Raw genomic sequence first — 24,968 nt, 5'->3', positions numbered from 1 at the left:
TCCATCTCGATTAAAAATGCAATTTGGCATATTAAAAAATGTGGTCTTTTATTTATGAATCTCTTATACGTATATAATAAAAGGGGGAGGGGAAACGAAAAATTATTTTAAAAGACTGACGAGATGCAAATTTCAGGCAATCTAACAAATCTCAAGAGTAGATCGATAATTCCGGTCGATTTGAACACTATAATATATCGAAATGCCGTGCTACTGGCGCAGTATAATCGTCAGCTGGGCAATAAGATAAAGGCCGCGTATTACGACAACATAGCGGAGAAGTGGAAGAAGGCGATCGCGATGGTGTTGTGGCACGAGGAGGTAGGCGCCTGGTTGGACTACGATATCCTGAACGACATCAAGCGGGATTACTTTTATCCAACCAACATCCTGCCGCTCTGGACGAATTGCTATGACACCTCAAGGAGGGTGGAAATCGTGTCGAAGGTGCTCAAGTATCTTGAAAAGAATCAGATCATGTTTAATCAGGGCGGCATCCCGACCACGTTGGAACATTCTGGCGAACAATGGGACTATCCCAATGCCTGGCCGCCTCTTCAGTATTTCTTTATCGTGTCGTTGAACAACACGGGCGACCCATGGGCGCAAAGGCTAGCCTACGAGATCAGCCAAAGATGGGTCCGTAGTAACTATAAGGCTTTCAACGAAACGCACAGTATGTACGAAAAGGTAATTTCCCAGATGAAAAGAAAATAAGACTAAAAAATGTAATATCTCGTAATTCGTTTTATAATAAGTCATTGTCACGTCAAAGAATTATATTGAGAAATAATTGTTTTGTATAAGTTTGTGTAATCTTCAAAAAAGGAGGAAATTTTTAAAATGGGGAAAACTTGAATTCTCTGTTTGCAGTACGATGCGACCGTCTCGGGCGGGCACGGTGGTGGAGGTGAGTACGAAGTACAGCTTGGTTTTGGCTGGTCGAACGGTGTCATTATGATTTTGCTGGATAAGTATGGTGACAGGTTGACCGCGGAGGATTACTTCATGCCCGGCGAAGTGATCGAGAACGCGGCACCACCGCAAACCATTTCAACGGCTGGTCAAATGCTGACTGGGCTTCTAGCTCTCATCATATCGTTAGCAGCAGGATTTATAGGGTGAGGTGAGTGTCGAACCGATAAGAGAAAACTATTTCAAACGAATAGAAAAGAGAGAGAGAGAGACTTGTGATAGCTTTTTAATATCCAAGTTTTTTCAATCAATTAATTAAGAATATGTGCGACAGCATATGTATTAACAGAATGTCTTCTTTTGTTTTTTGTTTCAGATATGCACGTGATCTAAATCAACTAGGATAAAGTTTGATAAAATAGAGAGAGATCAGTATAGGTGGTAGTAGAGATACTTGCAGTCGCGAAGAAAAAATGAGAAGTTGATCTAAATAATATTTTCGCCCTTCTTCTTCGATTTATTCGGTTTATAAGACTCAATAACCAATCGATCGATGAAGAAAGATCGCGTAACGGGTAAAGGGACCAAATAGAAGCAAGTGCGGGCACTGTCCTTCTTACGAATATTATTGTAAAAAATTCCGAGTATGCGCGAGGAAGATCTCGCGTCATTTTTACTCTCTTGCCACACACACGTGCTTCCAAAGATTATTCTATAAACTACAGAATATATAATATATATATATTTTTTTAATGATATTCGCATTTAAGTATTACTTCAGAAGGGACACGAATCTTTATTGTTTGCTTACTCGCGATATACTATCAATATATCGTACTTATAAATTGTTTAAATTCTATATATATATATATACACACACAATCTACCATTCCATTTTACATATTTTTTGTGATTTATAATATTTATAAAAAATACGCTTATTCAGTGATATCGATTTTTTTCTGAGGTTGTTATCTCTAGAACTATATCGCCAGTATGCCTAAACAACTTGCAAACATGTGCCTTTTTAGTTACGGAAAGTCGAAGTTATATTATTTATAGTAATATCGTGACCCTTCTCTCTCTCGCTGACGGATAATGTAGGCAAGATTTATTATCGCTAGACAATTGTCTATTGTCTATTACTTAATCGTTCCATCAGATGCGCTGTTACGAGGGATATTCTGTGATTATTTAACGAACTACTTCGCTGGTCGAACTAAGTTTTAGCATCCTTTTTTGCAGGATTTTATCCTTTGTTTTTGTGTCTGAAACTTTGAAAATACTGCGTAGACAATTTCTTGAATTTAGTCTCTATCAACGTATATTATTTTATTCTGAGATTAGCCATTAACTACTATATTAGTATTATTAGATAAATTATTATATCGCACATATAATATGTATGTAACAAACAAAAATCGACATCTCCGAAATATTCCGGAGACAGTCGGAGAAAGGTTCCTCGAAAGGGAAGAGAAAGGATATAAGAAGGCGCAATATGAGAAAGTTTAAGGTAAGAGTTTCGGCAGGACTAGAAATTACAAATAAACAGTATAACGAAAAAAGATTCCGCTCTCTCTTTCTCTCTTCTCGGAAGAAGAGTGGACTCATCTAGTCAGTTTGCGTACGGCGCTTAGCCATCTTATTTTTATGAGTCGCAATGGCGAGATATTGTGCGTGAAGAGGTTGAGCGTCGCCAAAATTACTCCTCTAATCTTCGTCGTCGTTCTCACAAAGGGTGCCTTAAATATAACTTGAATGGGCGGATAAGACGAGCATTGAGTTGAGGAAAACACGAGATAGCAACGGATAATGTACGAGCACAGCCGTCATGGACAACGATTGACAGTTTGTAACGATAACAGATAGTTTACTTTCAATTCGCGAATTCTTGCCTCTATATTTTATAATCCTCCCTTGTGTCCATTTGCAATAATCATTCTCTTTGTAGTAAAAATTATCGCACAGTATATTAGAACTACGATCTCGCGAATTATTATGTCCACACTCATCGAATCTATTGAATAGATTCTAATAAAAAATAAAGAGTATAAAAAACCAGAAAGATGTATTTTTGAAGAAGGAAGGATAAGAAGAGAAGATTTATTATTATATATGTTATATTTATTTAGAGAACGGTTTTTATTCACACGCGAATGAATATACACGAGACATAATATCAATACATAATTATTCCATGTTTAAATATCAGTACAATTTTACAATTTACTTATTTGTAAAGTTAAGCACAGCATTAATGAACTCGCCGACTATTTTATACTTCTATCTCAGAGAACGCGTATATCGCGTGCTTTTTTTTTAGTTATGTCAGCCAAGATGACATCTAATAACGCATGCGTAGGTGTATACAAATATCGCATCTGTCTCTTGCCGTGTAAAATATTGCATGACTTTTTTTCTAAGCCGATTATTTGATACAACTAAAAACGATTATTTTTATTAAACAATTACGCTAAATATTTTCTTTTCGTAATCTATTTATACGAATGCAAGTGTGTTACACGCATGCTCTTTGCATCCACAAGTCCACACATCTCCTTGTACGATAACTTGATAAAATAAATAAATCGAATGTGTGTGTGTGTGTGTGTGTGTATGTCTCCACGTAACCATCCTATAATGTATCAGCATTGCATGTAGCCATTTATTATTTTTTACGCGTAGCCATAGTACTTTAGAATATTTAAAGAAAAGACATTTCAGAGATACTATGTTGGATAAAGAATATTCCTTCGTTTTGTTTTGAGTTTGGTAAGTCCGTGTTTAATGCACAATGAAATTGGACCCGCCGAGAATTAATTTGTGAAAAAGATAATTACACTTGTCAGATGAATTTCTTAAATCAATATTCTCTCCAATCAATACGCAATAAGCGATCAGAAACTAAGCATAATTTTTAAATCCTTGAAACGTGATTTATAGATGACATAAATAAATGATACTCAAACTATTGTACTTCTCAAGGATAAGGCGTGACAATGAACAATTAAAAAGACGTTCGTGTTAAGAGTCGGGCGGCAGATAAATTTTGAAACATTTGCATAAAAATGTATTGTTGATTTTGCAAGGATATGTCTTTCACAATAGATGGCATTTAAGCCTTTGTTATTGCGATAATTATCATTCCATTGCCCTGCTGCGCAAGTGGAACTTTTCGCGCACAGCGAGCCGCCTTCGATGTGTGCCTAGTCTACCATTAATAGTAATTACACAGATAATAGTCAAGTCCGTGATGAGATTGTACAGGATGACTCAAAAGATGCGTACTAATGGTTCGGAGCATTTTAAAGCCATTCCTTTAAAAGCGAAAGTTTAATCCGAGGAAAAGAGCTTCGACTATTTAAAAGTATGACAGTTTATGTAAAGATTTTTGTTTATGTCAAATCAAAAAATCCAACAAAATCTTCACCCAGAAATTTGAAGAAATTCAAGAATTTGAATAGATACCTCACACTGCAATAAAACAGGAATTTTCAAACGCTATCGGTTTTTTTATTACCAATCTAAAAATAACTATAGATAAGAGAAAAATGTTTGAACAATTTAATGCAAGTATTCAGATCTCTGGTAGAATAAAATGTATTTCTCGGATTAATTTTTTTTTTCATAAAATTTTAGGTGCGCTAACAAAATGCCCTTTTGCCTTCAGTAACGCATGTTTTAAGCACCCCGGGTTCATATATCACTATTACACAATGCGCAGTCACACTATATTACGACGTTATCGCGATAGGTGTGATGAAGCTACTAGTTTGTATCCATCAGTATTCTCGTGTGAAGGTACCGATACAATTACCAGCACACATGGTGGTGCTGAGAGAAAGAGGAGGAAACGAATGGCCGCCAGTGAACATACACGTGATGTAGGCGTGACTGCATTTGGCATTCAGGCTTTTTGCGCAAATTCCTGTCTACATTAGATCGCGCTCAAGGACCGATCTGTGATCTGATATAACGCGGTAATTCTGTATGAGATATTTATATATATATATATCAGTGATAAAAAAACATAAAATAAACAGAATTACAAAAATGCACTGGTGAAAAGAAGCATTTTTTTAAAAACACGCTTGACGCAACAAATAAGAAAGAAAAAAGGATTGAGAAGAGAGAGGGAATTGTATCTTTTCTGGTTTTAATAAATGTGTTGAAATAAGATCTCTCACAGGCAAGAAATCGATGTGTGGACACACCGACAAATATTAAAAAACTTTTATGACACGATAAAATACCATTTGAATATTTGAAACATGAATAAAAATTTTGGTCTTTTAAAATTAAAAATTTTTTATTTCGAACAAATGCTTTGTATGTGCAGATATATATATTTGTATTGTAAAAGAAATTTATATATATATGTTAAAAGATTTAAATACTCTCGACGTGAAGCTTATGCTTGAATGCAAGATAATGTGATGATATGTCGTCACTTGAATTGTATCTTAGAGCGCACATATTGATAATTATGATAATTCGATTTTTTTGATGAGCTCTCTGATAAGTGTGTCTCTTGAAGCAAAGATTTCTTTGCTTCAACAAAGAAATCTTGATATGTCCGATATAGTTATAGGTCTTATAATAATCGTCGAAATCTGATCGCAGAATTATCGAAACAGCGCAAATAGATGGATTATCCGTCGCGATATTATGTGTTAGGTTTTTATTAAAGATCAAAAGAGATTCAGTTACATTATTAAGTATTTTATCATGCGAAGTGTATTATTTGGCAAAAACTGCTTGTAAATCTGTCTTTTGATCTATTGAGTGAGAAGACTTAAATATTTGCGAACCAAGGTCTCTTCAGATTCTTAGGAATTTATAATTTATAGAGAAAAAGAAATTTATTATTATGTTGCTTAATCGTTTTTTTTTTCCACAGAATGGTTATGTACAAGAGACGGCAATATTATGCACCCGGTCCATCGACGATGCCGAACAAGAGACAGGGATTGTCGAGCGGTAGCAATCTATACCGGAAGCGAATCGCGTACACCGAGTTGAAGGACATGAACAACGATTGATGACCGCTCGTCGTCTAGACCGAATATCGATTTATTACATGACTAGTGAAAGAAAGTACGCGCACAAGTGTGGAAAGAGAAAAGCAACCGGTAGAATGAAAAAGCGCCGAAAATAGAGTCAGGATCAAGTCACAAAGATGTTCCGAAAACGCCAGAGTACAGAGCGATATATATTCGCAGTCCTAAGGAAAAGAGCGAGACTGCTGGTGTGAAACTTATCGAGGTGTTTATCTCTACTGATGAAAAAAAAAAAAAAATACAGATGTTCGAAGACAAAATTATCGCTTCGGCGACGGTCTTCCAGTCTATGAAACCAAACAATGACAAGATTAATGACAGCACAGTATCCCGGAAGCATTGAAACCAAAGTCTGAGAATCGCTTGGTTCTAATCGCTGTTTGAAAAGGTCGAAAAGGAAGCGAGATAAGTGAGAAACAGGTATAATTTATATAGTATAAAAATTATAGTAAAGAGGGAAAATGTGTGCAGGTGCGTGTGCATAAGACTCCACTCCAACAATAGCAGGATTTAGTTTTAGTTTAGCAAAATATTAGACAGAAAAAAATAATGGAATTTCGTAAATTATTTATTGATTTCTTCGACAAGAAGGTACAATTTTGCGCAGGATCTTTACACAGCGTCCTTCTAAACAGGATCTATTTCAATGTCAGAAAGGAAGCGTAAACTCTTATAAATACGCTGTCATTACTTTGATATATTATCTTTGATATGTTCTTCTACGGGCTATTTGTTAGGATTATCTTGAAGATAATCTCTTTTCAAATGCGAAATCAAAACACTATAACGACCATTAAAGCGTTGAGCTAAAAATCCTACGGTGCCATCCAAATACGTACGAAAACTAATTCTGCACAACGTTACATATATATCCAGCGACTTTTCTTCGCGACGTGAGAAAGTGCGCGCGTTTTTATGAGTGTTATAGTGACTCGTGAGAAACGGTTTAATGAAGCGATTGATAAAAAAAACAGCGGCCAAAACAAAGGTTCTGCTATTTGCAAATACGAACGATCGTTTGTAAAAATGCGAGAATGACCCAAAATGCGTATGTGATTTATAGAGAGATATGCCCACGTGCAGGCAGGATATTGTAAGTATAAATAAATAAATAAATAATTTATTTATTCATACATTTACAATGTATATATACATAATTTAGATAAAACGTAGATAGTGAATAATTGACGATAAACTATTGATGAAATAAACTATTGATGAAATCGTGGTATTTTTGCTGATATTTTTATAAACGAGCGAACTTATGTTTATCCCGCGTAATGCTAACGATTGATCCGCGGGCGTTTGTTCGCTAAGTGTACGACAGTTTATTTATTATCATTTCTTTTTTCTTAAATCAGCTCCACATTAAACTTTGCGATATTGTAATAAAAGGTTGAAAGTTCCTTTGCCAATCTTTTCGAAAGAGCTTTTACGCGCTCAACTAGTTTTATTCGTTAGAATGAGAATTATTTCATGGTATATTTATATTTCGCTTAACGTTGATAGTAAGACTTTGTAGAACTATATCTTGACAGAGCTGTCGAAAGAACTACTTTCTAGAGCGTATATTTAATTGTAACTGCAATATGTTATTTTGCTCTCTCGTTATTACGTAGTATTGTAAGCGCATGCGACGACCCCAAACGATATTGTAATTTTTTTCACCACGATAGGACGTTTCTCGGAGTGACGTAGACAAATCAATCGAATATATAAATGATAATACACAAAAATCTAATTTCCGGCCAGTGTGTATGATGCGAAAGTACCTGGTGTTTATTTGCGACGCATCCGAGAAAAGCGCGGATTGTACGGAACCTCTTTTAATTACGAACGTTCCACAGATTACGCGATCTAAGTTAAATTGTAAATAATTTTATATACAATGATATACATAGAAAGAGAAGAGAGAAATATGTGGAAAGACATCTGATTAGTGTCATAAGTCGTAAAAAAAATTCAACATATTAAATAATCTTTCTTTTTTTTATATATATATTTACTTGTATTACTTATATATAAATAAAGCCTGTTAGATTCGTCGAATAATTAATCGAATGCCTAGAACAACAAGTAAAATGGACAATTAAGCAAAGATAAGTCGATTTATAAGAACTGCTAATAGAGAACGACGATCTTTTAAGAGAATTGCCGATTTTATCATAAATATAGGGTGTTTATGTATGGCATCATGCTTGTTGTGATTCTTGGCTCTTATTGTCGTCCGTTTATTTTTAGAACTGTCCCATACTGTTGCAGCCGCACGTATATCATGTGCATATTGCCAAGAGATGCGATAAGCATGAATCTAAGATGAACGACGTTACGTAATAATTAATCGGCTGAAAATAGCTTAAATTGCGTTCAGCTGTAATTTAGGTTTTAATTCAATATTATTAGTGTATATACACACACATTTGATAATATCTGGAATATTTCGAGTGAATTTTCGTTTAAATAATGATGACATGAAAGAAAAATGAAGATAGTAAAAGAGTACATCATGAAACATTAGCATATATTTTTTTTTATCGCAAGTATCCTAAGTGTAAATAGTTTCGTCTTCTTTTCGGATGTTATAATCAGAACTCTTGATACTCTAGTTATGCAGTTCTTTATAGTTAATTATTTTATTTAATTTGGATTTTAATCTATTCGGTCGCATTTGTAAATCGTTATACAAATATTAAAAAGAAATTTGATATGAGAACAATCATCTCAAATTATAATTATTTAAAAGTTTTATTATAATGCAATATATTTGCATCATTAAAAATTTTTTGTGTAAAATAATTTGATGCAGCAATGAAATGCGTGTTTTAAATTGCTAATTTATGATTATGATGAAATTATCTTACACTTCAAACTTTGTATGCGAAGAGAACAATCGTTTCAGAATTTCGCTTATTTCAATTTCGACAAAGCCAAAAAAAAAAAAAAAGTTTCGAAGATTATTTTCCTTTTTACATTTTCGTTTACACGTGGAAGTTGCAACGAAAGGGAGAAAGGAATGCGTTTATATATATAATAAAGTACATGAAAGTTTACACTAAAATATCAGTTAGATATATGCATATATACATATGCGGAGAGATCAATTTATTAAATTTTGTATGGCGATAATTTATGACGCGGTTCGATCGGTATTTGTGTAATGAAGATCAAATCGCAGATAAACGATATATCTCGTATGAGAGATACGCTACCTCAAAGGAAGCGTTCCTATATTTTAATGTGCATAGGCGTGCGGCGAAATTCGCATCACGGAAGTGCAATTGACGAACTGATTCTCTTTTAATCGTGATTGCTAAACCGTTGAGGGTCTTTTTCACAGATAGATTTATCTTTATTTAAGCGCGATTCAGGATTATACACAATGACGAATGATCTTGTTTAGTTATTGGATAATCTTATTCATTGACAAGAGCAGTATTAGCAGAGAACGTGCGAAAGCGAATGGATTAAGCGTTTTCTGCTGAAAGCATGTGTCATAAATGTTATGGAAAATATAAATGCACCATATGAGTATTTTCACAGGTTTGCGTTGTAATAAATATTAATTTTCAAAGGAATTGTTAGGAGCATTATGTTCACTTCTTGCATCCACAACGTAAAAAGAAAAGAAGACGATAATTAGTTTAAATAATTTTTCTCTAATATTTTGATATGTATATTAGAGTAAAGATATTCCTTTTTCTCCTATATCCTTTCATTATCAAGTCATATTTCGCTCATATTTTATAAAAGTGTGCGATTTCAATTATTTTAATCAAGATTTTAATTATTATACATATTTTATATGCGTTACATGAGAAAAGAATGCGAATTTCAGCCGCGCGATGAACATGAGCGATCAACAAATTTCGAAATAAATGCAAGTAATGCAATTTGTAAAAATATCTGTATTATATGTACATTTGAATAATTGTGATATTTAGAAATAAGTAGATACATGTTTTTTGCTGTTTTATATTGCATTCAGTTTTTTTCTTCATTTCGATGATGCTCGTTTTATTTAAAAATTGGCTGATAATAGTTGACAAAAAATTTAGTGTTCTGTATAAAGATTATTTTGTCTAAAATTCTCTCATCCTGATAGAAGAAAAGTTTATACACATACATGTTCATATATATATATATATATATGTGTGTGTGTGTGTGTGTGTGTGTGTGTGTGTGTGTGTGTGTGTGTGTGTGTGTGTGTGTGTGTGTGTGTGTGTGTGTGTGTGTGTGTGTGTGTGTGTGTGTGTGTGTGTGTGTGTGTGTGTGTGTGTGTGTGTGTGTGTGTGTGTGTGTGTGTGTGTGTGTGTGTGTGTGTGTGTGTGTGTGTGTGTGTGTGTGTGTGTGTGTGTGTGTGTGTGTGTGTGTGTGTGTGTGTGTGTGTGTGTGTGTGTGTGTGTGTGTGTGTGTGTGTGTGTGTGTGTGTGTGTGTGTGTGTGTGTGTGTGTGTGTGTGTGTGTGTGTGTGTGTGTGTGTGTGTGTGTGTGTGTGTGTGTGTGTGTGTGTGTGTGTGTGTGTGTGTGTGTGTGTGTGTGTGTGTGTGTGTGTGTGTGTGTGTGTGTGTGTGTGTGTGTGTGTGTGTGTGTGTGTGTGTGTGTGTGTGTGTGTGTGTGTGTGTGTGTGTGTGTGTGTGTGTGTGTGTGTGTGTGTGTGTGTGTGTGTGTGTGTGTGTGTGTGTGTGTGTGTGTGTGTGTGTGTGTGTGTGTGTGTGTGTGTGTGTGTGTGTGTGTGTGTGTGTGTGTGTGTGTGTGTGTGTGTGTGTGTGTGTGTGTGTGTGTGTGTGTGTGTGTGTGTGTGTGTGTGTGTGTGTGTGTGTGTGTGTGTGTGTGTGTGTGTGTGTGTGTGTGTGTGTGTGTGTGTGTGTGTGTGTGTGTGTGTGTGTGTGTGTGTGTGTGTGTGTGTGTGTGTGTGTGTGTGTGTGTGTGTGTGTGTGTGTGTGTGTGTGTGTGTGTGTGTGTGTGTGTGTGTGTGTGTGTGTGTGTGTGTGTGTGTGTGTGTGTGTGTGTGTGTGTGTGTGTGTGTGTGTGTGTGTGTGTGTGTGTGTGTGTGTGTGTGTGTGTGTGTGTGTGTGTGTGTGTGTGTGTGTGTGTGTGTGTGTGTGTGTGTGTGTGTGTGTGTGTGTGTGTGTGTGTGTGTGTGTGTGTGTGTGTGTGTGTGTGTGTGTGTGTGTGTGTGTGTGTGTGTGTGTGTGTGTGTGTGTGTGTGTGTGTGTGTGTGTGTGTGTGTGTGTGTGTGTGTGTGTGTGTGTGTGTGTGTGTGTGTGTGTGTGTGTGTGTGTGTGTGTGTGTGTGTGTGTGTGTGTGTGTGTGTGTGTGTGTGTGTGTGTGTGTGTGTGTGTGTGTGTGTGTGTGTGTGTGTGTGTGTGTGTGTGTGTGTGTGTGTGTGTGTGTGTGTGTGTGTGTGTGTGTGTGTGTGTGTGTGTGTGTGTGTGTGTGTGTGTGTGTGTGTGTGTGTGTGTGTGTGTGTGTGTGTGTGTGTGTGTGTGTGTGTGTGTGTGTGTGTGTGTGTGTGTGTGTGTGTGTGTGTGTGTGTGTGTGTGTGTGTGTGTGTGTGTGTGTGTGTGTGTGTGTGTGTGTGTGTGTGTGTGTGTGTGTGTGTGTGTGTGTGTGTGTGTGTGTGTGTGTGTGTGTGTGTGTGTGTGTGTGTGTGTGTGTGTGTGTGTGTGTGTGTGTGTGTGTGTGTGTGTGTGTGTGTGTGTGTGTGTGTGTGTGTGTGTGTGTGTGTGTGTGTGTGTGTGTGTGTGTGTGTGTGTGTGTGTGTGTGTGTGTGTGTGTGTGTGTGTGTGTGTGTGTGTGTGTGTGTGTGTGTGTGTGTGTGTGTGTGTGTGTGTGTGTGTGTGTGTGTGTGTGTGTGTGTGTGTGTGTGTGTGTGTGTGTGTGTGTGTGTGTGTGTGTGTGTGTGTGTGTGTGTGTGTGTGTGTGTGTGTGTGTGTGTGTGTGTGTGTGTGTGTGTGTGTGTGTGTGTGTGTGTGTGTGTGTGTGTGTGTGTGTGTGTGTGTGTGTGTGTGTGTGTGTGTGTGTGTGTGTGTGTGTGTGTGTGTGTGTGTGTGTGTGTGTGTGTGTGTGTGTGTGTGTGTGTGTGTGTGTGTGTGTGTGTGTGTGTGTGTGTGTGTGTGTGTGTGTGTGTGTGTGTGTGTGTGTGTGTGTGTGTGTGTGTGTGTGTGTGTTATTGTCATTCGTTTGATGACTTCAAATACCTAAAATACCTAGTTTTTCAGTGAAAATCAGAGAAAATTACATTTCGCAAGTAATTTTATGCAGTTCTCCTTTCTGTTCCATCGATAAGTCATTGTGTGTGTGTGTGTTATTGTCATTCGTTTGATGACTTTACTAATAACAAATACCTAGTTTTTCAGTGAAAATCAGAGAAAATTACATTTCGCAAGTAATTTTATGCAGTTCTCCTTTCTGTTCCATCCATTAAAAAGATAAGTCATCATAAGGTAAGTAATATTAGTTTTAGTAACATTGGAAAATAAATAATGCACGAAATATGTTGTAGATGATTATTTGTATTTGTATACAATATTATATAACAACAAGGAAAAATACTGAATGAGAAACAGATGCCTTATTTGGTGTATCACACGGGCGCAAGCCAAAAAAAACCATGTCGCAATAGAGCATCTATTTGTTGACTATATAATTTAATACTCGTTACTAACAGCAAGGAGAAAAAACCTCTATATGGATTATATTAATGAAACACATATTCTCGTTTCTCTTCTCGGTCTCCAGTTCATATACTGTTCTTGCATCGTTTAAGCATATACATTACTAGTACGTATACAAGTTACATAAATAAGTGGAATATTATATAGCTGACTATTTACTTTATACAATACTTGAAATTTTCTTATAATGAGCATATCATATAGTTTGCGCACATCACACGTTTGTGTAGATCAGAGTAGAAACTGCTCGTGGAAGAAATTGCGGTTAATTAAGTAATAGTACTGGCTCTGCGTTTTGTGCGAATTTTATGCAATTTTCAAACTTTTTTGCAATATAAGTCATATATAGAAAAATATATGTAGATTATATATATCTCAAATGTTCGTGTTAATACCCGCGGTAAAGACTTTCATTTAAATTTTTACTTTCGTAATAATCACATGTGCATTATTGTTCGAACTTTTCTATTAGATAACATATCTTTTACATTCTTTTCTTTTTTTTTCTATAATCCTTATTAACTCAACGCATTGATTTATAGAAAGTTTATATAAGTAAAAATTATCGCGATTATACTACAAGAAAGCTATTAATGCATGTTATATAAATATAAACATTATTTTATAATTTTTTATCTTCTAACGCGAGACATGGATATCCAGACGTATATTCAATTTCAAATAATTGAATAATTAAATAAAATGATGAATGCATGTAAGATTTATGCTATTATAAAAATTTTTTAAAATAATTTTTTTTTTTTAAATATGTACAATTGCAAAGTACACAGTTTTACAAAATTCAAGAAAGTTATGAATTCATCATAAAAACTAAAGGCTCTAATTTCTAAAATTTCTCGATTATACAAACTTCAGTAAAATGTATGCAAATGTGAACCCGCAAGAAAAAATAGAAATAAATTCTTACATCTTTTGTAATATCGTATTAAAGAACGCGATATTACAATAAAACATTCTACTCGCAAACCTCGAAAACAGTTATATATAATAATACAATAAGACATGGAAGATTATTTATAAAGTTTCATGTCATATGCGTTTTAATTTACTAGATATTGTATAATACTAACAAAAAGTCTTATGAAATCTAATAATCTATACCTAGAACACAATATAACTATTAGTAATGAGCAACATTTTGATCAATAAATGAGTTAGATTAATTCAGAATATAGGTTTGACATCGCGTTTTACTACGAATAAGAAAAGACAAGGCGAAAAAAAAAGACAAGGCGAAAAAAAAAGACAAGGTATCTAAAATCAACGCTTTGGTGCACAGATACACATTCACCCGTTGATAATCGTGTTTCCAGAATAAAACGACATATTTTTTTTCACAGATAGCCGCCTAATTTTATATATATGATAATTCTAGAATAAATATCTATCACAAAGGCTGGTCTAAAATATATATATATGTTGCTTTCAAAGTTTATAAACTTTCTAATTTATTCGCGTCACAATAATTGTGTTCAAGAAAGAACGATTGTACACAAAAGTCGAATTAAATAATTATTAATATTTAATAAAGATAATTTTCATAAGCGGTTTTCGGACATGTTCTGTAAGCATCAAAATATCGGAATTCAATTTTGTCCAAATCTCCAATTTTAAAATAAGATGATGCTTGTGAATTATTATATAAATTTCATAATTGTTATCAAATATCGCGAAAAATATAAATAAAGTAACAAATAAAGATAAAATAAAATCTACGACAGAAAATTACGTTCTGGTTTGGATGTCACGCGTTTTCTAAAAAAGCCCAACGTGTATGACACGCATTATAATAATACTAGTTACAGTAGGACACTTATTTAGTCTAACTATTTACAATTCGTATCGCCTAAAATTTGCTACGTCGGCTTAACGAGAATCGCGTTAATAATAAATACGATTACGAGGACATATAAGTGTTTCGCTATAAAGTGTTTCTGTTGTACTTTTACCATGATTCGCTGATCCGTTACTTTCTCAGTAGTATCGAATATTCGATTGTGCATTGGACTATTGGATCAACGTCCACTATAGGTCATTCTTAGGCAGTAATGAACCAGTGGAGAGTCCTTGTCCCTCATAATACTATACAGTTCATTAATTTACACGACTTGCAGCGGAATATTTATATCCCTGTTTAAAAACTAGTCGCGTTCACACAAATACTCACTGTCTCTTCGCAAAAAACTTTTTGCGCTATACCAGTTGCAAAATTGTTATACAGGCTGGCTCTTCTCACATTCTAACTCGCATTTCCGCTTTAAACCGCGCTATCGGCGTTCTTGCTTTCATGCCGCTCGTGATTCGTGTAACGCAAAAGAGGATCGTCGACGTTTATGGTTCCCATTTCTTCTTCGTTATTAGCAGAACTAGTCACGACCCCCTCTGATAAATATGAGAATATAATATTATGCACCAATAATGGAATAATTAAAAATATATACATAATATTAATAATTATTTGGTATGTTATTAATATTTTATTAATAACATATACGAGAGAAAGAGAGAAAAATATGCTAAACTCTTTTTGTAAATTTTTTTTGCTTACCAGGTAAGCACAATTGTAGCTGATCGTTGCTGGGGTTAGTGCTATCTCCGGTTCCACTGTCCTTACTGTGCTGCGAGCTCGTATCCAGATACAGTTGCGTTTGTGCTTCCGGTACAGTTAGTACGACTGTCGTCGCCGGCAGGGCAGTGGTGTCCTGTGCGAGATTTAAGCGACGTCTGGTTTTGTAAATTACGACTACCCAAATCACGGAAGTAGCAACGGCGCAACACACAACGGTTATTATTATCAAGCCCAGTATTTCGGAGTCATTTAGCACGGAAGTCGGAGCTGTGGATGTGACAAAGAGACCGACATAAGGTTTAGCCAAGCAAAACTCCTTCGACAAAATTCTTCACGATCCTATTATAAGGTTTCTAATTACCTGGATTAACCGTGAGGTACGACTCGCCGACAATACTGCCCAACGAATTACTCATCTCGCACTCGTAATTACCAGCGTCACCGACGATCGTGTTGACGATGATCAACAACTGATCCTCGGCGGTGAAAAAGTGACGTTCCGTTGCCTGCAATGGACTGCCATTCTTTCGCCATGATAATTTCGGACGTGGCGAGCCGCCGGCCATGCATTCAAGCACGATCGAGCGACCTACCATGATTTCTTTATTCTCCATCGGTTTTACAAAGGATGGTGCTTCTGAAAAGGAAAAGTATTATAAGTATATACATATAAAATAATTAAAATGTATAAAAAATTTATATATTCCAGGTTTTTCGTGTTACAAAAAAGATAATTCTTCACCTAATATAGTAAGGGTAGCGTTTGCAACAATAGTGCCAGCTAAATTTTGCGCAGTACACGAATAAACTCCGTTGTCGGCCATTTTGACATTTATTATAAATAGTATGTCGTCCGTCGGCATCATGTGCATACGTCTTTCTCTCGCAGCTGGGAAATCATTTCCTCCGTCCTTCTGCCAGGCTATCTGTGGGGTCGGTTGTCCCTCGGCGGAGCATTCCAGACGCGCGGTGCTTCCAGCATTTATTCGTATATCGTGTGGAATTTTGGAGAATGACGGATAAACTAGAAAGCAAAATACGCAAAGAATGTTACTTAACCCATTAAAGTCTATAATTGTATAGAAACATAATTAAAAATCACAATTGCGTTTATTTTCGAACGATCTCATATTAAATTAATTTAGAAAATTTAACATCCGCGAGAAAAATTTAAGAGAATTATTACTGAAATTATTTTATTCATAATAATGTCTTTGTCTCGCTCTCTCTCTTAAAAGTGCAATGTCGGTTGGTTAACATTTCATTAACATAATTAAGAACAATAAACATGTATAGCTTACCCAATACGTTCAGTATGGCTTTGGCCGAGTATGTAGTTCCATAATTGTTTGTCACCATGCACTGATATTTCCCCGCATTAGCGTGAGTGACGTTAGTAAGATGTAACATAGACGTTGCCTCCGTTACTCCGCTCTCGGAGGAATCGATGTTGGTTTGCAGATTCGCATCATCTAATTCCACATTATTATGTTTCCAGATGAAATGGAGCGGTGCGTCAGAGGTGCTGGTTGCACGACAGATCAGTGTCACGTTGTCCCCTTTAATGCTCATTTGGCTCATGGGTTCATGAATGATTCGTGGTTTTGGATATTCATCTGTAATAGTATAGAGAAAATTTTGATGAAAAGATAAAATTATAAAAGACAGGAAAATTAAAAAAAAAAATACATTTTCTGATATACTATAATAATACTAACCACAAGTAAAGTTTGCATGATGTAACTGAGTTAATGACATGCCCTGCAACCAATGTGGATAACCGCAGAACAATTCAGCTTCGCTGTAATGATGTTCTTGCAACCACATGCTTAGCCATTGAAGTCCACAATCGCAAACTAAAGCTTCTATATATAAATTTAAAAAAATGCAATTAATAAAAAATATTAGCAAAAATATAATTAAAGATATATATGATTAGAGAGAGATATCCAAGAGTATCTATATATTTAAAATTTATATATACAGTAAAATCTTTTTTAACTTACGGGTATTCATTTTAAGTTTGCTCAGACTAGACATTGGAAAGAAGGCATTTTCCTGAATAGACGTAACATTGTTTCCGATTAAATCAAGCTCATTGACGCGAGTCAGGCCGGTAAAAGCGTTTTGATTTATGGATTTTATTCTGTTGTGCGCCAGACCCAGTCTCCACAACTGACCAAGCGGGGAGAATGCACCACCAATGTCCTCTACCATATAGGATATCTTATTCGAATTGAGTTCCCTTTAAAGCAGAAGCGATTGTAATACAGCAACAGTAAATGTAACAAAAATATGAAAAATCTACAAAAAATATATATGCATACAGAATGCGAAGATTTGTAGTAAAATTAAATGCTCCATCTGAGATATATGCTATCTGATTATGATCCAGTTTAAGCCTTTCCAATTTTGTAAGATATTCGAAGGAACCTCGGTCTATAGAGGTCAACTCATTATGTGACAAGTCTCTAAAAAAAGTAAAAAGACGAAATCGTTTAGTTATAGTGTTTACAAACAGAAGATAATAAGTTAATGCCATATATTGTAAACTGTATACTCATGTCATGTATTATAAAAGTGTTACTGACATCTCCAATATTTCTCTGCATATATCCCATGCTTGAGGTTCAATAGTTGAAATCTGATTGTGTGACAAAGTAAGCTTTTGCAAATGTTCCAATCCGAACAAGCCACCCTTCCTGACAGTGGTCAGCATATTGAAGTCAAGATGTAATAGTATCAAATTTTTAAGTGGCCAAAAAGCTCCATCATCCAGCATGTCAATTCTATTTCTTCTTAGATGCAACTCCTCCAAACTCTTTAAACTTTTCAAACTTAATCCATGAATTTGTTGCAGATTATTTCTGTTCACTTCCCTACAACGTATTAATAAATGGATCTCTCTTCAATATAATATTTTATATAAATTTATAAAATATCATGAATATATTATAGAATATGTTAATGTGCTTACAATTTTCGTAATTTTCCCAAATTTGTGAAAAGATCTTTCAACTGTGTCAAATTGTTTTTATTTAAACGAAGCTCTTCCAGTAAAGTTAGATTATCCAAACTTCCATTTTCAATTATTCCTATGTTGTTCGCATTCAGATTTCTAGAAGCGCATAGAAACATAATATAGTATATTAATGTCATGTATATAGACTTATAAAATGTGATTAAAATACATACAAATGCACAAGTCGATTAGGACCAAGGAAGGACCCCTTTTGAAGGACACTTATTTTATTCCCACTGAGATCCAGGTATTGAAGCTGTTGCAAACTGAGCAATGCAGTCCCGTTTATACTAGTAATTAAGTTATGGGATCTGCAAATATAATACTTATAACTGTCATTGCATAAATATTATTAATAAGAGATATTCTTTATATCAGACAGTACTAAAAAGATTCTCAATCCACACATGCCGAGTACTTACAGCGTAAGATGAGTAATATTCTTAATAAATACGAGATCTGGCACTTGTGTTAATTGATTTTTATTCACTTTAAGTTCGCGTAATTGTGCAACATCCGACAAGGCGATAGTAAAATTATCTCCGAGTTTATTAGCACTTACATCTCTAAAATTATAGAGAATCATAAATAAAATTAACAATAAATTGTAAAAAATGATTATTGAAAGAGTTTAAATAACTTGAAAATCATATATATGTATATTAAAAATCTGTTAAAAAATAGATGTATTACGTGCTTACAATTTTTTGAGTTTTGTTAAATGAAGCAATGAGTCAAATTCCAAATTAGCAATATTGTTGTCCTTTAATTCTCTGAAAAAAATAAAAAATTTATATTATATTTATTAATATCATATAATATATATATTCGAAACAATTTTTAAATTTTTTATTATTTTTACATAATGCATTAATATCAATAGAAAGAAAATTATATCTATTCAATCTTTCCATCAGGCCTTACATAATAATATAATTTTACACACATTAGCATGTAGACTAATAAATTTAATATGTTTAAATTTCAACAGTTCATAGTTATACTAACAAATATAGTGTGATATAAATATAAATATACATATAAAAATTTTGCATAGTTTATAAAGAAATTAATTCCATGTATAAGGATTTCTTTTTTATTTAGATTCATATGTTGTATAAAATGGAAGCATGTATATATTATCTCTCTTGAACTATAACTATACACCTTAATATCTTAAATAGTATATACATGAATCTTCCCTACTTAGATCTTGCTATCCTTGATTCTGAGCACTGGGGGACTTTACAATGATCAGCCATCATTACACATAGCACCCTATATGGTAGCCAATAGAAACCTGGTCATGTATTTGTAGAATCAGTTTTATCAATCTGACCATTTGGTGCAGTGAAGGGACAAGCAACCCACATGCAGTCATAACAAGCAATATTATTCCCCCTGATTTAACTTCCAAATAATATAGAGTAATAACAGTTATCATCCAATAAATAATAAATTGCTGTATATGTAATATCCGCTGTTTACCAATTCTTATTTTACCCAAATAAATAATTTGCCAATTTGTGCATACTAAATGTATCAGTTTGTAATCTTATAAAAGAACTTGTACAACCTTGTTAAAAATTATGATAAACTATTGTAAAATATAAAATGCAAAATATAAAAATTTGATCAATTTTAAAACAAAATAAAAATTTATGTTTAATATTTATTGTTTATCTTTTTAATTAATATTTAATGTCTCTCTATTTAATTAATATTTAATATCATTTGTTTTTAAATCACTTAAAAATCATTTATTAACTCGTTAAAGATAATTGAAATGTTCTTTAAAATATTACTTAATTATTTTATCATTAAACTAACAAATTATTTATAACAAATTTCTTTATAATTGAAATATATTATTAAACATATTATCTCTATATTAATAAATATTTTAAAAGGAGAGAATCATAGAAATAAATTATAAAAGTCTTTAAATGACTGAGCATAAAATATATATGTGCATATCCCGTGTCATTTTTATTTCCATTGCAAATTCCTTTTCTATCTTATCTGTGTTAGCTCAGGTTACACAGCAAGTATACAAGTCCAGCTTCTATAATTCACCATAATTAGCAACAAATCATCCTTAGATCTTTAAAAGTAAAACAAGTCATACATCTTCATTCCAATGATAAATGAAATGCATTCCGCAATTTCAAAATATACCCATTCTGTATCACATGTACAAAAGTAATCTTACAGGAAAAATAAGATGTTATTTATAATAAAAATCTGACACAATAAAGCTTCCTCTTCCTCTAACGCCATCAACGCCAGGATTTACTCACAGGATCTCCGTCCACGGTGGCAACCCACTAGGTGCCTCGATCAGTTGCAGCTCGTTGCAGGCGATCAAATTGCCGAGACAGGCGCACTCGACCGGGCAGCTGTCCGTCTTGTCGTACAGCGACAATCTCGTCGATTCGGAGGCGCTCGCGCGAGCGATCAGCGCGAGGAGGCAGACGGCTAGCGGAATCCTCCTCCGCTCAGGGAGACGACGACGTCTCGGCATCGCCGAGCACCACGACATCGCGTATACGTACACACGCACGCACGTACGCGCCAGAGAGTTTAAATCCCGCTCGGATTAATCGGTCACCTCGGGACGCTCACCGTTGTTGCCGCGCGGCCCCATCGCCGCGGATTCGTGAAAAGACGACGACGCCGCTCGTAGGCGAGCGAATTGCCATAATGACGAAGAAGCGATGGCCTCCCCACGTACGCGTACGTTCGATCGCGCTGTCGGGTCAAAACAAACTCTCGCCTCTTCTCTCAAAAACGCAACGACCCACGCACCATGATGACGCCTACGGGACGATCCAGAGATGGACCAGAGACCCGATCGCGCTCCCGTGTGTATGTACGCGCGTAGGCGGCGTCATCTGGCGAGTCACTAAAAGATGGTGCATGACGCCGAGATCCTCAGGATCGTTTTACAACGGATTCATCTCTCTTCCTTTTGCAATTTTTCTCTTCGTTCTCCGAGTATTTTATTTCAAGTGTTTTCTCTTTCTCTCTCTCTCTCTCTCTTTCGCGAATCCGCTGGAAAAATTATCGAATTTTCTTCTAGAATTTATTATTCGCATTCTCTTGTCATGTGTAAAAATTTCATTCGAGATTCGCACTGATGTGGTTTATTTGTGATTCATTAATTTGTAGAACATTTTAGATTATTCTTAACATTATCTGAGCAGAGGGCTTAACAGTACCCTTTTTCTTATCAATTTGACACGTATCTTAAGGCCATGTTTAACGCGCATGCGCGAGAAAGCGTCCCCGAGAACAACACTGGTGGTGATCTCATATCCGCAAAACTGTGGCATTGGAAGCGGACTTTATATTCCGTTTGACATCGCGAGAGTTTTGATTAACCAATGAAAGCGAGAAGATCCTGGTCCCGATTGGTCAATCAAACGCGTCGAATGCTTCGTAGTGTCAAACGGAACGCATCCTATGTGCTCTCTTGTATAAAATTTCACGTAAGAATGCGCGATGCGCGACGCGAGGCAACCGGTTACCGGTTCTATGCGCGATACATGCGACGAACATATTGTCGCAATATCGGGCAATATCGGAGAATTGAACGAATTGGTGATGAAACATTTCATTGTCGCGACGCAATTCGTCTTACGCTAAATCCTCGTACAAGTACGGTCCGATATTCGTCTCTTTATTGTATTATATATTTATTATATTACATTTTGCTCAATAATAGTATCAAAGATCTGAAAACGTACAATCGACATGGAGGAGAAGATGTTGCAAATTCTTGAAGACGTTGGGTGAGTAGTCGCACATATTATATATCGCGAAAAATTCATGATATTCCAATATTTTAAATCTGAAAAAAGAATATAGAGAGGTTCTAAATAAAATAAATTATTATTCTATTATAATGATAATCTTGTCTCTTGTAATTTTTTTACTGAAAACACTGTAGAATACAAAGACTTACGTTTTTAATGATTTTATAGGTACACAGGGCCAATGCTTGACACCGACAAGCTATCACACGCCCTGAAACTTGGTGCAAAGTCGCCAGACTTCACTAGTCTTGTAGGTTGGTTTGCTGAACAACTTGCAACATTTATCGACACAGATGAGACTGTTCACGCTACAACAAGCGCAGACGATGCTAGTTCCTTTCTCTTAGAATTAAGCTTTTTTCTGAAAGAAATAGGATGTGTAAATGAGAAACTAATGACTGGACATGTAAATCAAAGACTGGCTAATGAATCTGAAAGAGCTATTCTGATAGAGTTCTTAGCTGCAGAACTTATGGCTTGTAAATTATTGGAAGTGAAATATCCTAAAGAGGAAAAACAGATGGAAGTTACTATTGTAAGTATTTTAAACAATAATAAATAATATTGGAGGATTATAATCTATACGTTATGTAGCATTGTAAATGATTCTAACTTGTGAATGACAATCAAAAAGCTAATGATATTGCTAGATATATATCTGACTATTCTCTATTTACAGGATGAGAGTGATACTGCAAGAAGCTTGAAAAATATTCTGGTAACACTAAAGTTTCAAAAACCACCAGACAATATTTTGCCTGAATTATTGTTCTCAAAACTAGAAACTAAATTATCAGAAGTACTAAAGACTGTGTCGTCTGATCATTTAGGGAAACCACTTATAGATATAGAGCTCTCTGCTAAGCAATGGGACGAATTGAGTAAATTACAAGAAGAAATGCACAAAGAGTACACAATTCGTCGTGAAATGTTACTTAAACGTCTTGATGTTACAGTTCAATCATTCTTGGTAAGAATTACTTTGTAAAACAAAAGTACTTTTTCATAAATGTAAATTAACGATTCTATTATATCGATCATTACACACTCAATGTACCACTCAACATGTAATAATTTTATTTATAGTGGTCGGACAGGATAAAGCTACAGGAAAAGGCAGTAAACACTAGATACGAGGAGAGAAGAAAGACTCTGAAAAACGAACCGAAGGTGATAATGGCCGATCTATTGGCAGCAAGAGACGATTTAGCTGTGATCGAAAAAATGAGTAACGCAAGTGTTCGCAAGAACACACGAAGCAAAGTCAACAGTGTCATTATCGGAGCAGTGCCAGACAGAGGTGGCAGACCATACGAACAAGAACCACCTCCACCAGAGATGCCACCATGGCAGAAGGACAGAGTTCAAGGACCACAATCATTCCGGTAAGAATCGATAAAAAGTTATATAAAGCAACTTTATACATTGGATCATAAGCAAAAAATAATAAAGCAATAATAAACTATATTTATTAACTGTACTATAATTACACAATGATATCTTTTTTCTCTTTTTTTTTTAGGGGCGGAAGAGGAGGAGGAGGCGGTGGAGATAGAGGTCACGGAGGTGGCAGGGGAGGAGGAAGCGGCGGCTATCGCGATCATAAAGACGCCGGTAGTAATTTCGGCCAAAACTTGGATTATCAGCAATCTCAATACTCCGGACATGGGCATAGAGAATGTTATCCGGATCATAGAGACACAGGAGGATATCAAAGAGGTGGCAGTGGTGGTGGTAGAGGAAGCGGAAATTATCGAGGAAATACCGGTGCGAATTATGGTCAAAATTACAATCAAAGTTATGACTATCAACAACCGCAGTATTCTGGCCAAAGAGATTCTTATGGAAATGACAATCGAAGCGGTGGAAACTATTATCAAGACAGGAGAGAAAGTGGAGGAAGGGAGGGAGGTGGAAGAGGAGGCAGAGTTCAAGGTGGATGGAATCAAGGTGGCAATAATTCTGGCATGAATAGTTATCAACGCGGCGGCTACAATAGAGGCAGGGGTCGACAATACTGAATTTTGATCATAACAAAGGCTTATATTACAAGCTATGATGATATTAAAATAATCATGTGATGATATTAATAATTACTATTATTCATGCTTATGCTTATAACTCATGTGTAACACAAAATGTATAAGTGTCTGGTCTTGAAATCTTTAAGTTTAAAATATCTCTAGATGAGGTAATAATTTTGAATTGTTATTTTTAGAACATGTTTAGTTAACAATATTTAAAAAATTGTAATATTACTGTTAAGAACTATTATGTATTACTCTCACACAAGGAGCATCACTTTTAAAATGACAGCTTTTAATTTCGTCATTATAATCAATTGAAACATGTGTATATATATAACTGCTATGTTTTCTACAAAAGCCAAGCATAATAAAAATACAATAATTATGTAAATATATATTTGTCCACTTGTCTAAAGTAGATGGTTGGAATTAATTTATAACATGAGATATAAAGACTGTAAATTAAACCATGAAAATACAATGAATTATGCAAATATATATAAAAATAACATACTAAATACAGTATTGCATATATATAATCCTCATTAAATCCTTAATGTTTGAAAATATTGCCTCACTTTCGCATACATTAGAAAATGATAATAATCTTTGGAAAAATACGTTTTTTATAATGCACATCTTTTTTTATCAAATAAATTAATTGTTATGTACTCAAGTTTGTGAAATGTAGCACATTGTTCCTTACATTAGAAGACTTACTCTATCTATAAACAATTGTGTGTGTTGAATGGATTATTAAAATTACTTTTCAAATATAAATTAAGAGATTTCTTATATAAATACAATTACAAAATGAAAAACAATGTGCTCCATGCATATGAAATATATTTTATAAA

General features: G+C 34.9%; 3 protein-coding genes and 1 long non-coding RNA gene across 9 annotated transcripts in view; 3 read left to right on the top strand and 1 right to left on the bottom strand.

The window, feature by feature from the left end:
• Positions 1-9,876, top strand: part of LOC115236615 (trehalase) — a 42,253-nt gene extending 32,377 nt beyond the window's left edge. For 5 of the 6 annotated variants that reach the window (XM_029809169.1, XM_029809174.1, XM_029809173.1 and 2 more), the window contains 3 exons: positions 137-690; positions 874-1,121; positions 5,819-9,876. In XM_029809169.1, coding sequence (XP_029665029.1) covers positions 137-690; positions 874-1,121; positions 5,819-5,960 — 944 coding nt within the window. In that variant the 3' untranslated portion in view covers positions 5,961-9,876. Of the gene's footprint in view, positions 1-136; positions 691-873; positions 1,127-1,291; positions 2,979-5,818 lie in introns of those variants that run through there. The other variant, XM_029809175.1, reaches the window with a different exon arrangement.
• A 2,596-nt stretch (positions 9,877-12,472) lies between these two features.
• LOC115236570 (leucine-rich repeats and immunoglobulin-like domains protein 3) lies at positions 12,473-21,269 on the bottom strand. The gene is made up of 14 exons (XM_029809102.1): positions 20,567-21,269; positions 18,968-19,039; positions 18,689-18,832; positions 18,440-18,577; positions 18,222-18,362; positions 17,836-18,123; positions 17,572-17,715; positions 17,251-17,489; positions 16,963-17,109; positions 16,546-16,860; positions 15,987-16,268; positions 15,606-15,881; positions 15,224-15,511; positions 12,473-15,057 (listed from the first exon to the last, which is right to left on the bottom strand). Exons 1-14 carry the CDS (start codon positions 20,806-20,808, stop codon positions 14,933-14,935), a joined length of 2,841 nt encoding a protein of 946 aa, XP_029664962.1. The 5' UTR covers positions 20,809-21,269; the 3' UTR covers positions 12,473-14,932.
• Positions 15,455-16,871, top strand: LOC115236572. The gene is made up of 3 exons (XR_003884213.1): positions 15,455-15,593; positions 15,681-15,894; positions 16,743-16,871. It is a non-coding gene; the product is annotated as an uncharacterized LOC115236572 (long non-coding RNA).
• A 483-nt stretch (positions 21,270-21,752) lies between the features above and the next one.
• On the top strand, positions 21,753-24,629 carry LOC115236585 (protein FAM98A). The gene is made up of 5 exons (XM_029809118.1): positions 21,753-22,060; positions 22,253-22,619; positions 22,764-23,054; positions 23,171-23,469; positions 23,607-24,629. The coding sequence occupies exons 1-5, from the start codon at positions 22,023-22,025 to the stop codon at positions 24,103-24,105; spliced, it is 1,494 nt and encodes a 497-aa protein (XP_029664978.1). The 5' UTR covers positions 21,753-22,022; the 3' UTR covers positions 24,106-24,629.
• Positions 24,630-24,968: the final 339 nt, after the last annotated feature.

Source organism: Formica exsecta, unplaced genomic scaffold (assembly GCF_003651465.1).
Source record: "Formica exsecta isolate Colony F162 unplaced genomic scaffold, ASM365146v1 scaffold258, whole genome shotgun sequence".
Taxonomy (NCBI): Eukaryota; Metazoa; Arthropoda; class Insecta; order Hymenoptera; family Formicidae; genus Formica; species Formica exsecta.
The sequence above is the reverse complement of the archived record's forward strand: the minus strand, read 5'-3'. Positions and strand labels throughout refer to the sequence as shown.

Bases quoted from the DNA above. Each gene is read 5' to 3' on its own strand.
- LOC115236570 (XM_029809102.1), bottom strand. From the start codon at position 20,808: ATGTCGTGGTGCTCGGCGATGCCGAGACGTCGTCGTCTCCCTGAGCGG. The intron at 17,716-17,835 runs GTCAGTAACACT...TACTTTTTTTAG, and splicing joins TGCAGAGAAATATTGGAGAT to AGACTTGTCACATAATGAGT. The intron at 17,490-17,571 runs GTATGCATATAT...TCTGCTTTAAAG, and splicing joins ACTACAAATCTTCGCATTCT to GGAACTCAATTCGAATAAGA.
- LOC115236585 (XM_029809118.1), top strand. From the start codon at position 22,023: ATGGAGGAGAAGATGTTGCAAATTCTTGAAGACGTTGG. The intron at 22,061-22,252 runs GTGAGTAGTCGC...ATGATTTTATAG, and splicing joins CAAATTCTTGAAGACGTTGG to GTACACAGGGCCAATGCTTG. The intron at 22,620-22,763 runs GTAAGTATTTTA...CTCTATTTACAG, and splicing joins AACAGATGGAAGTTACTATT to GATGAGAGTGATACTGCAAG.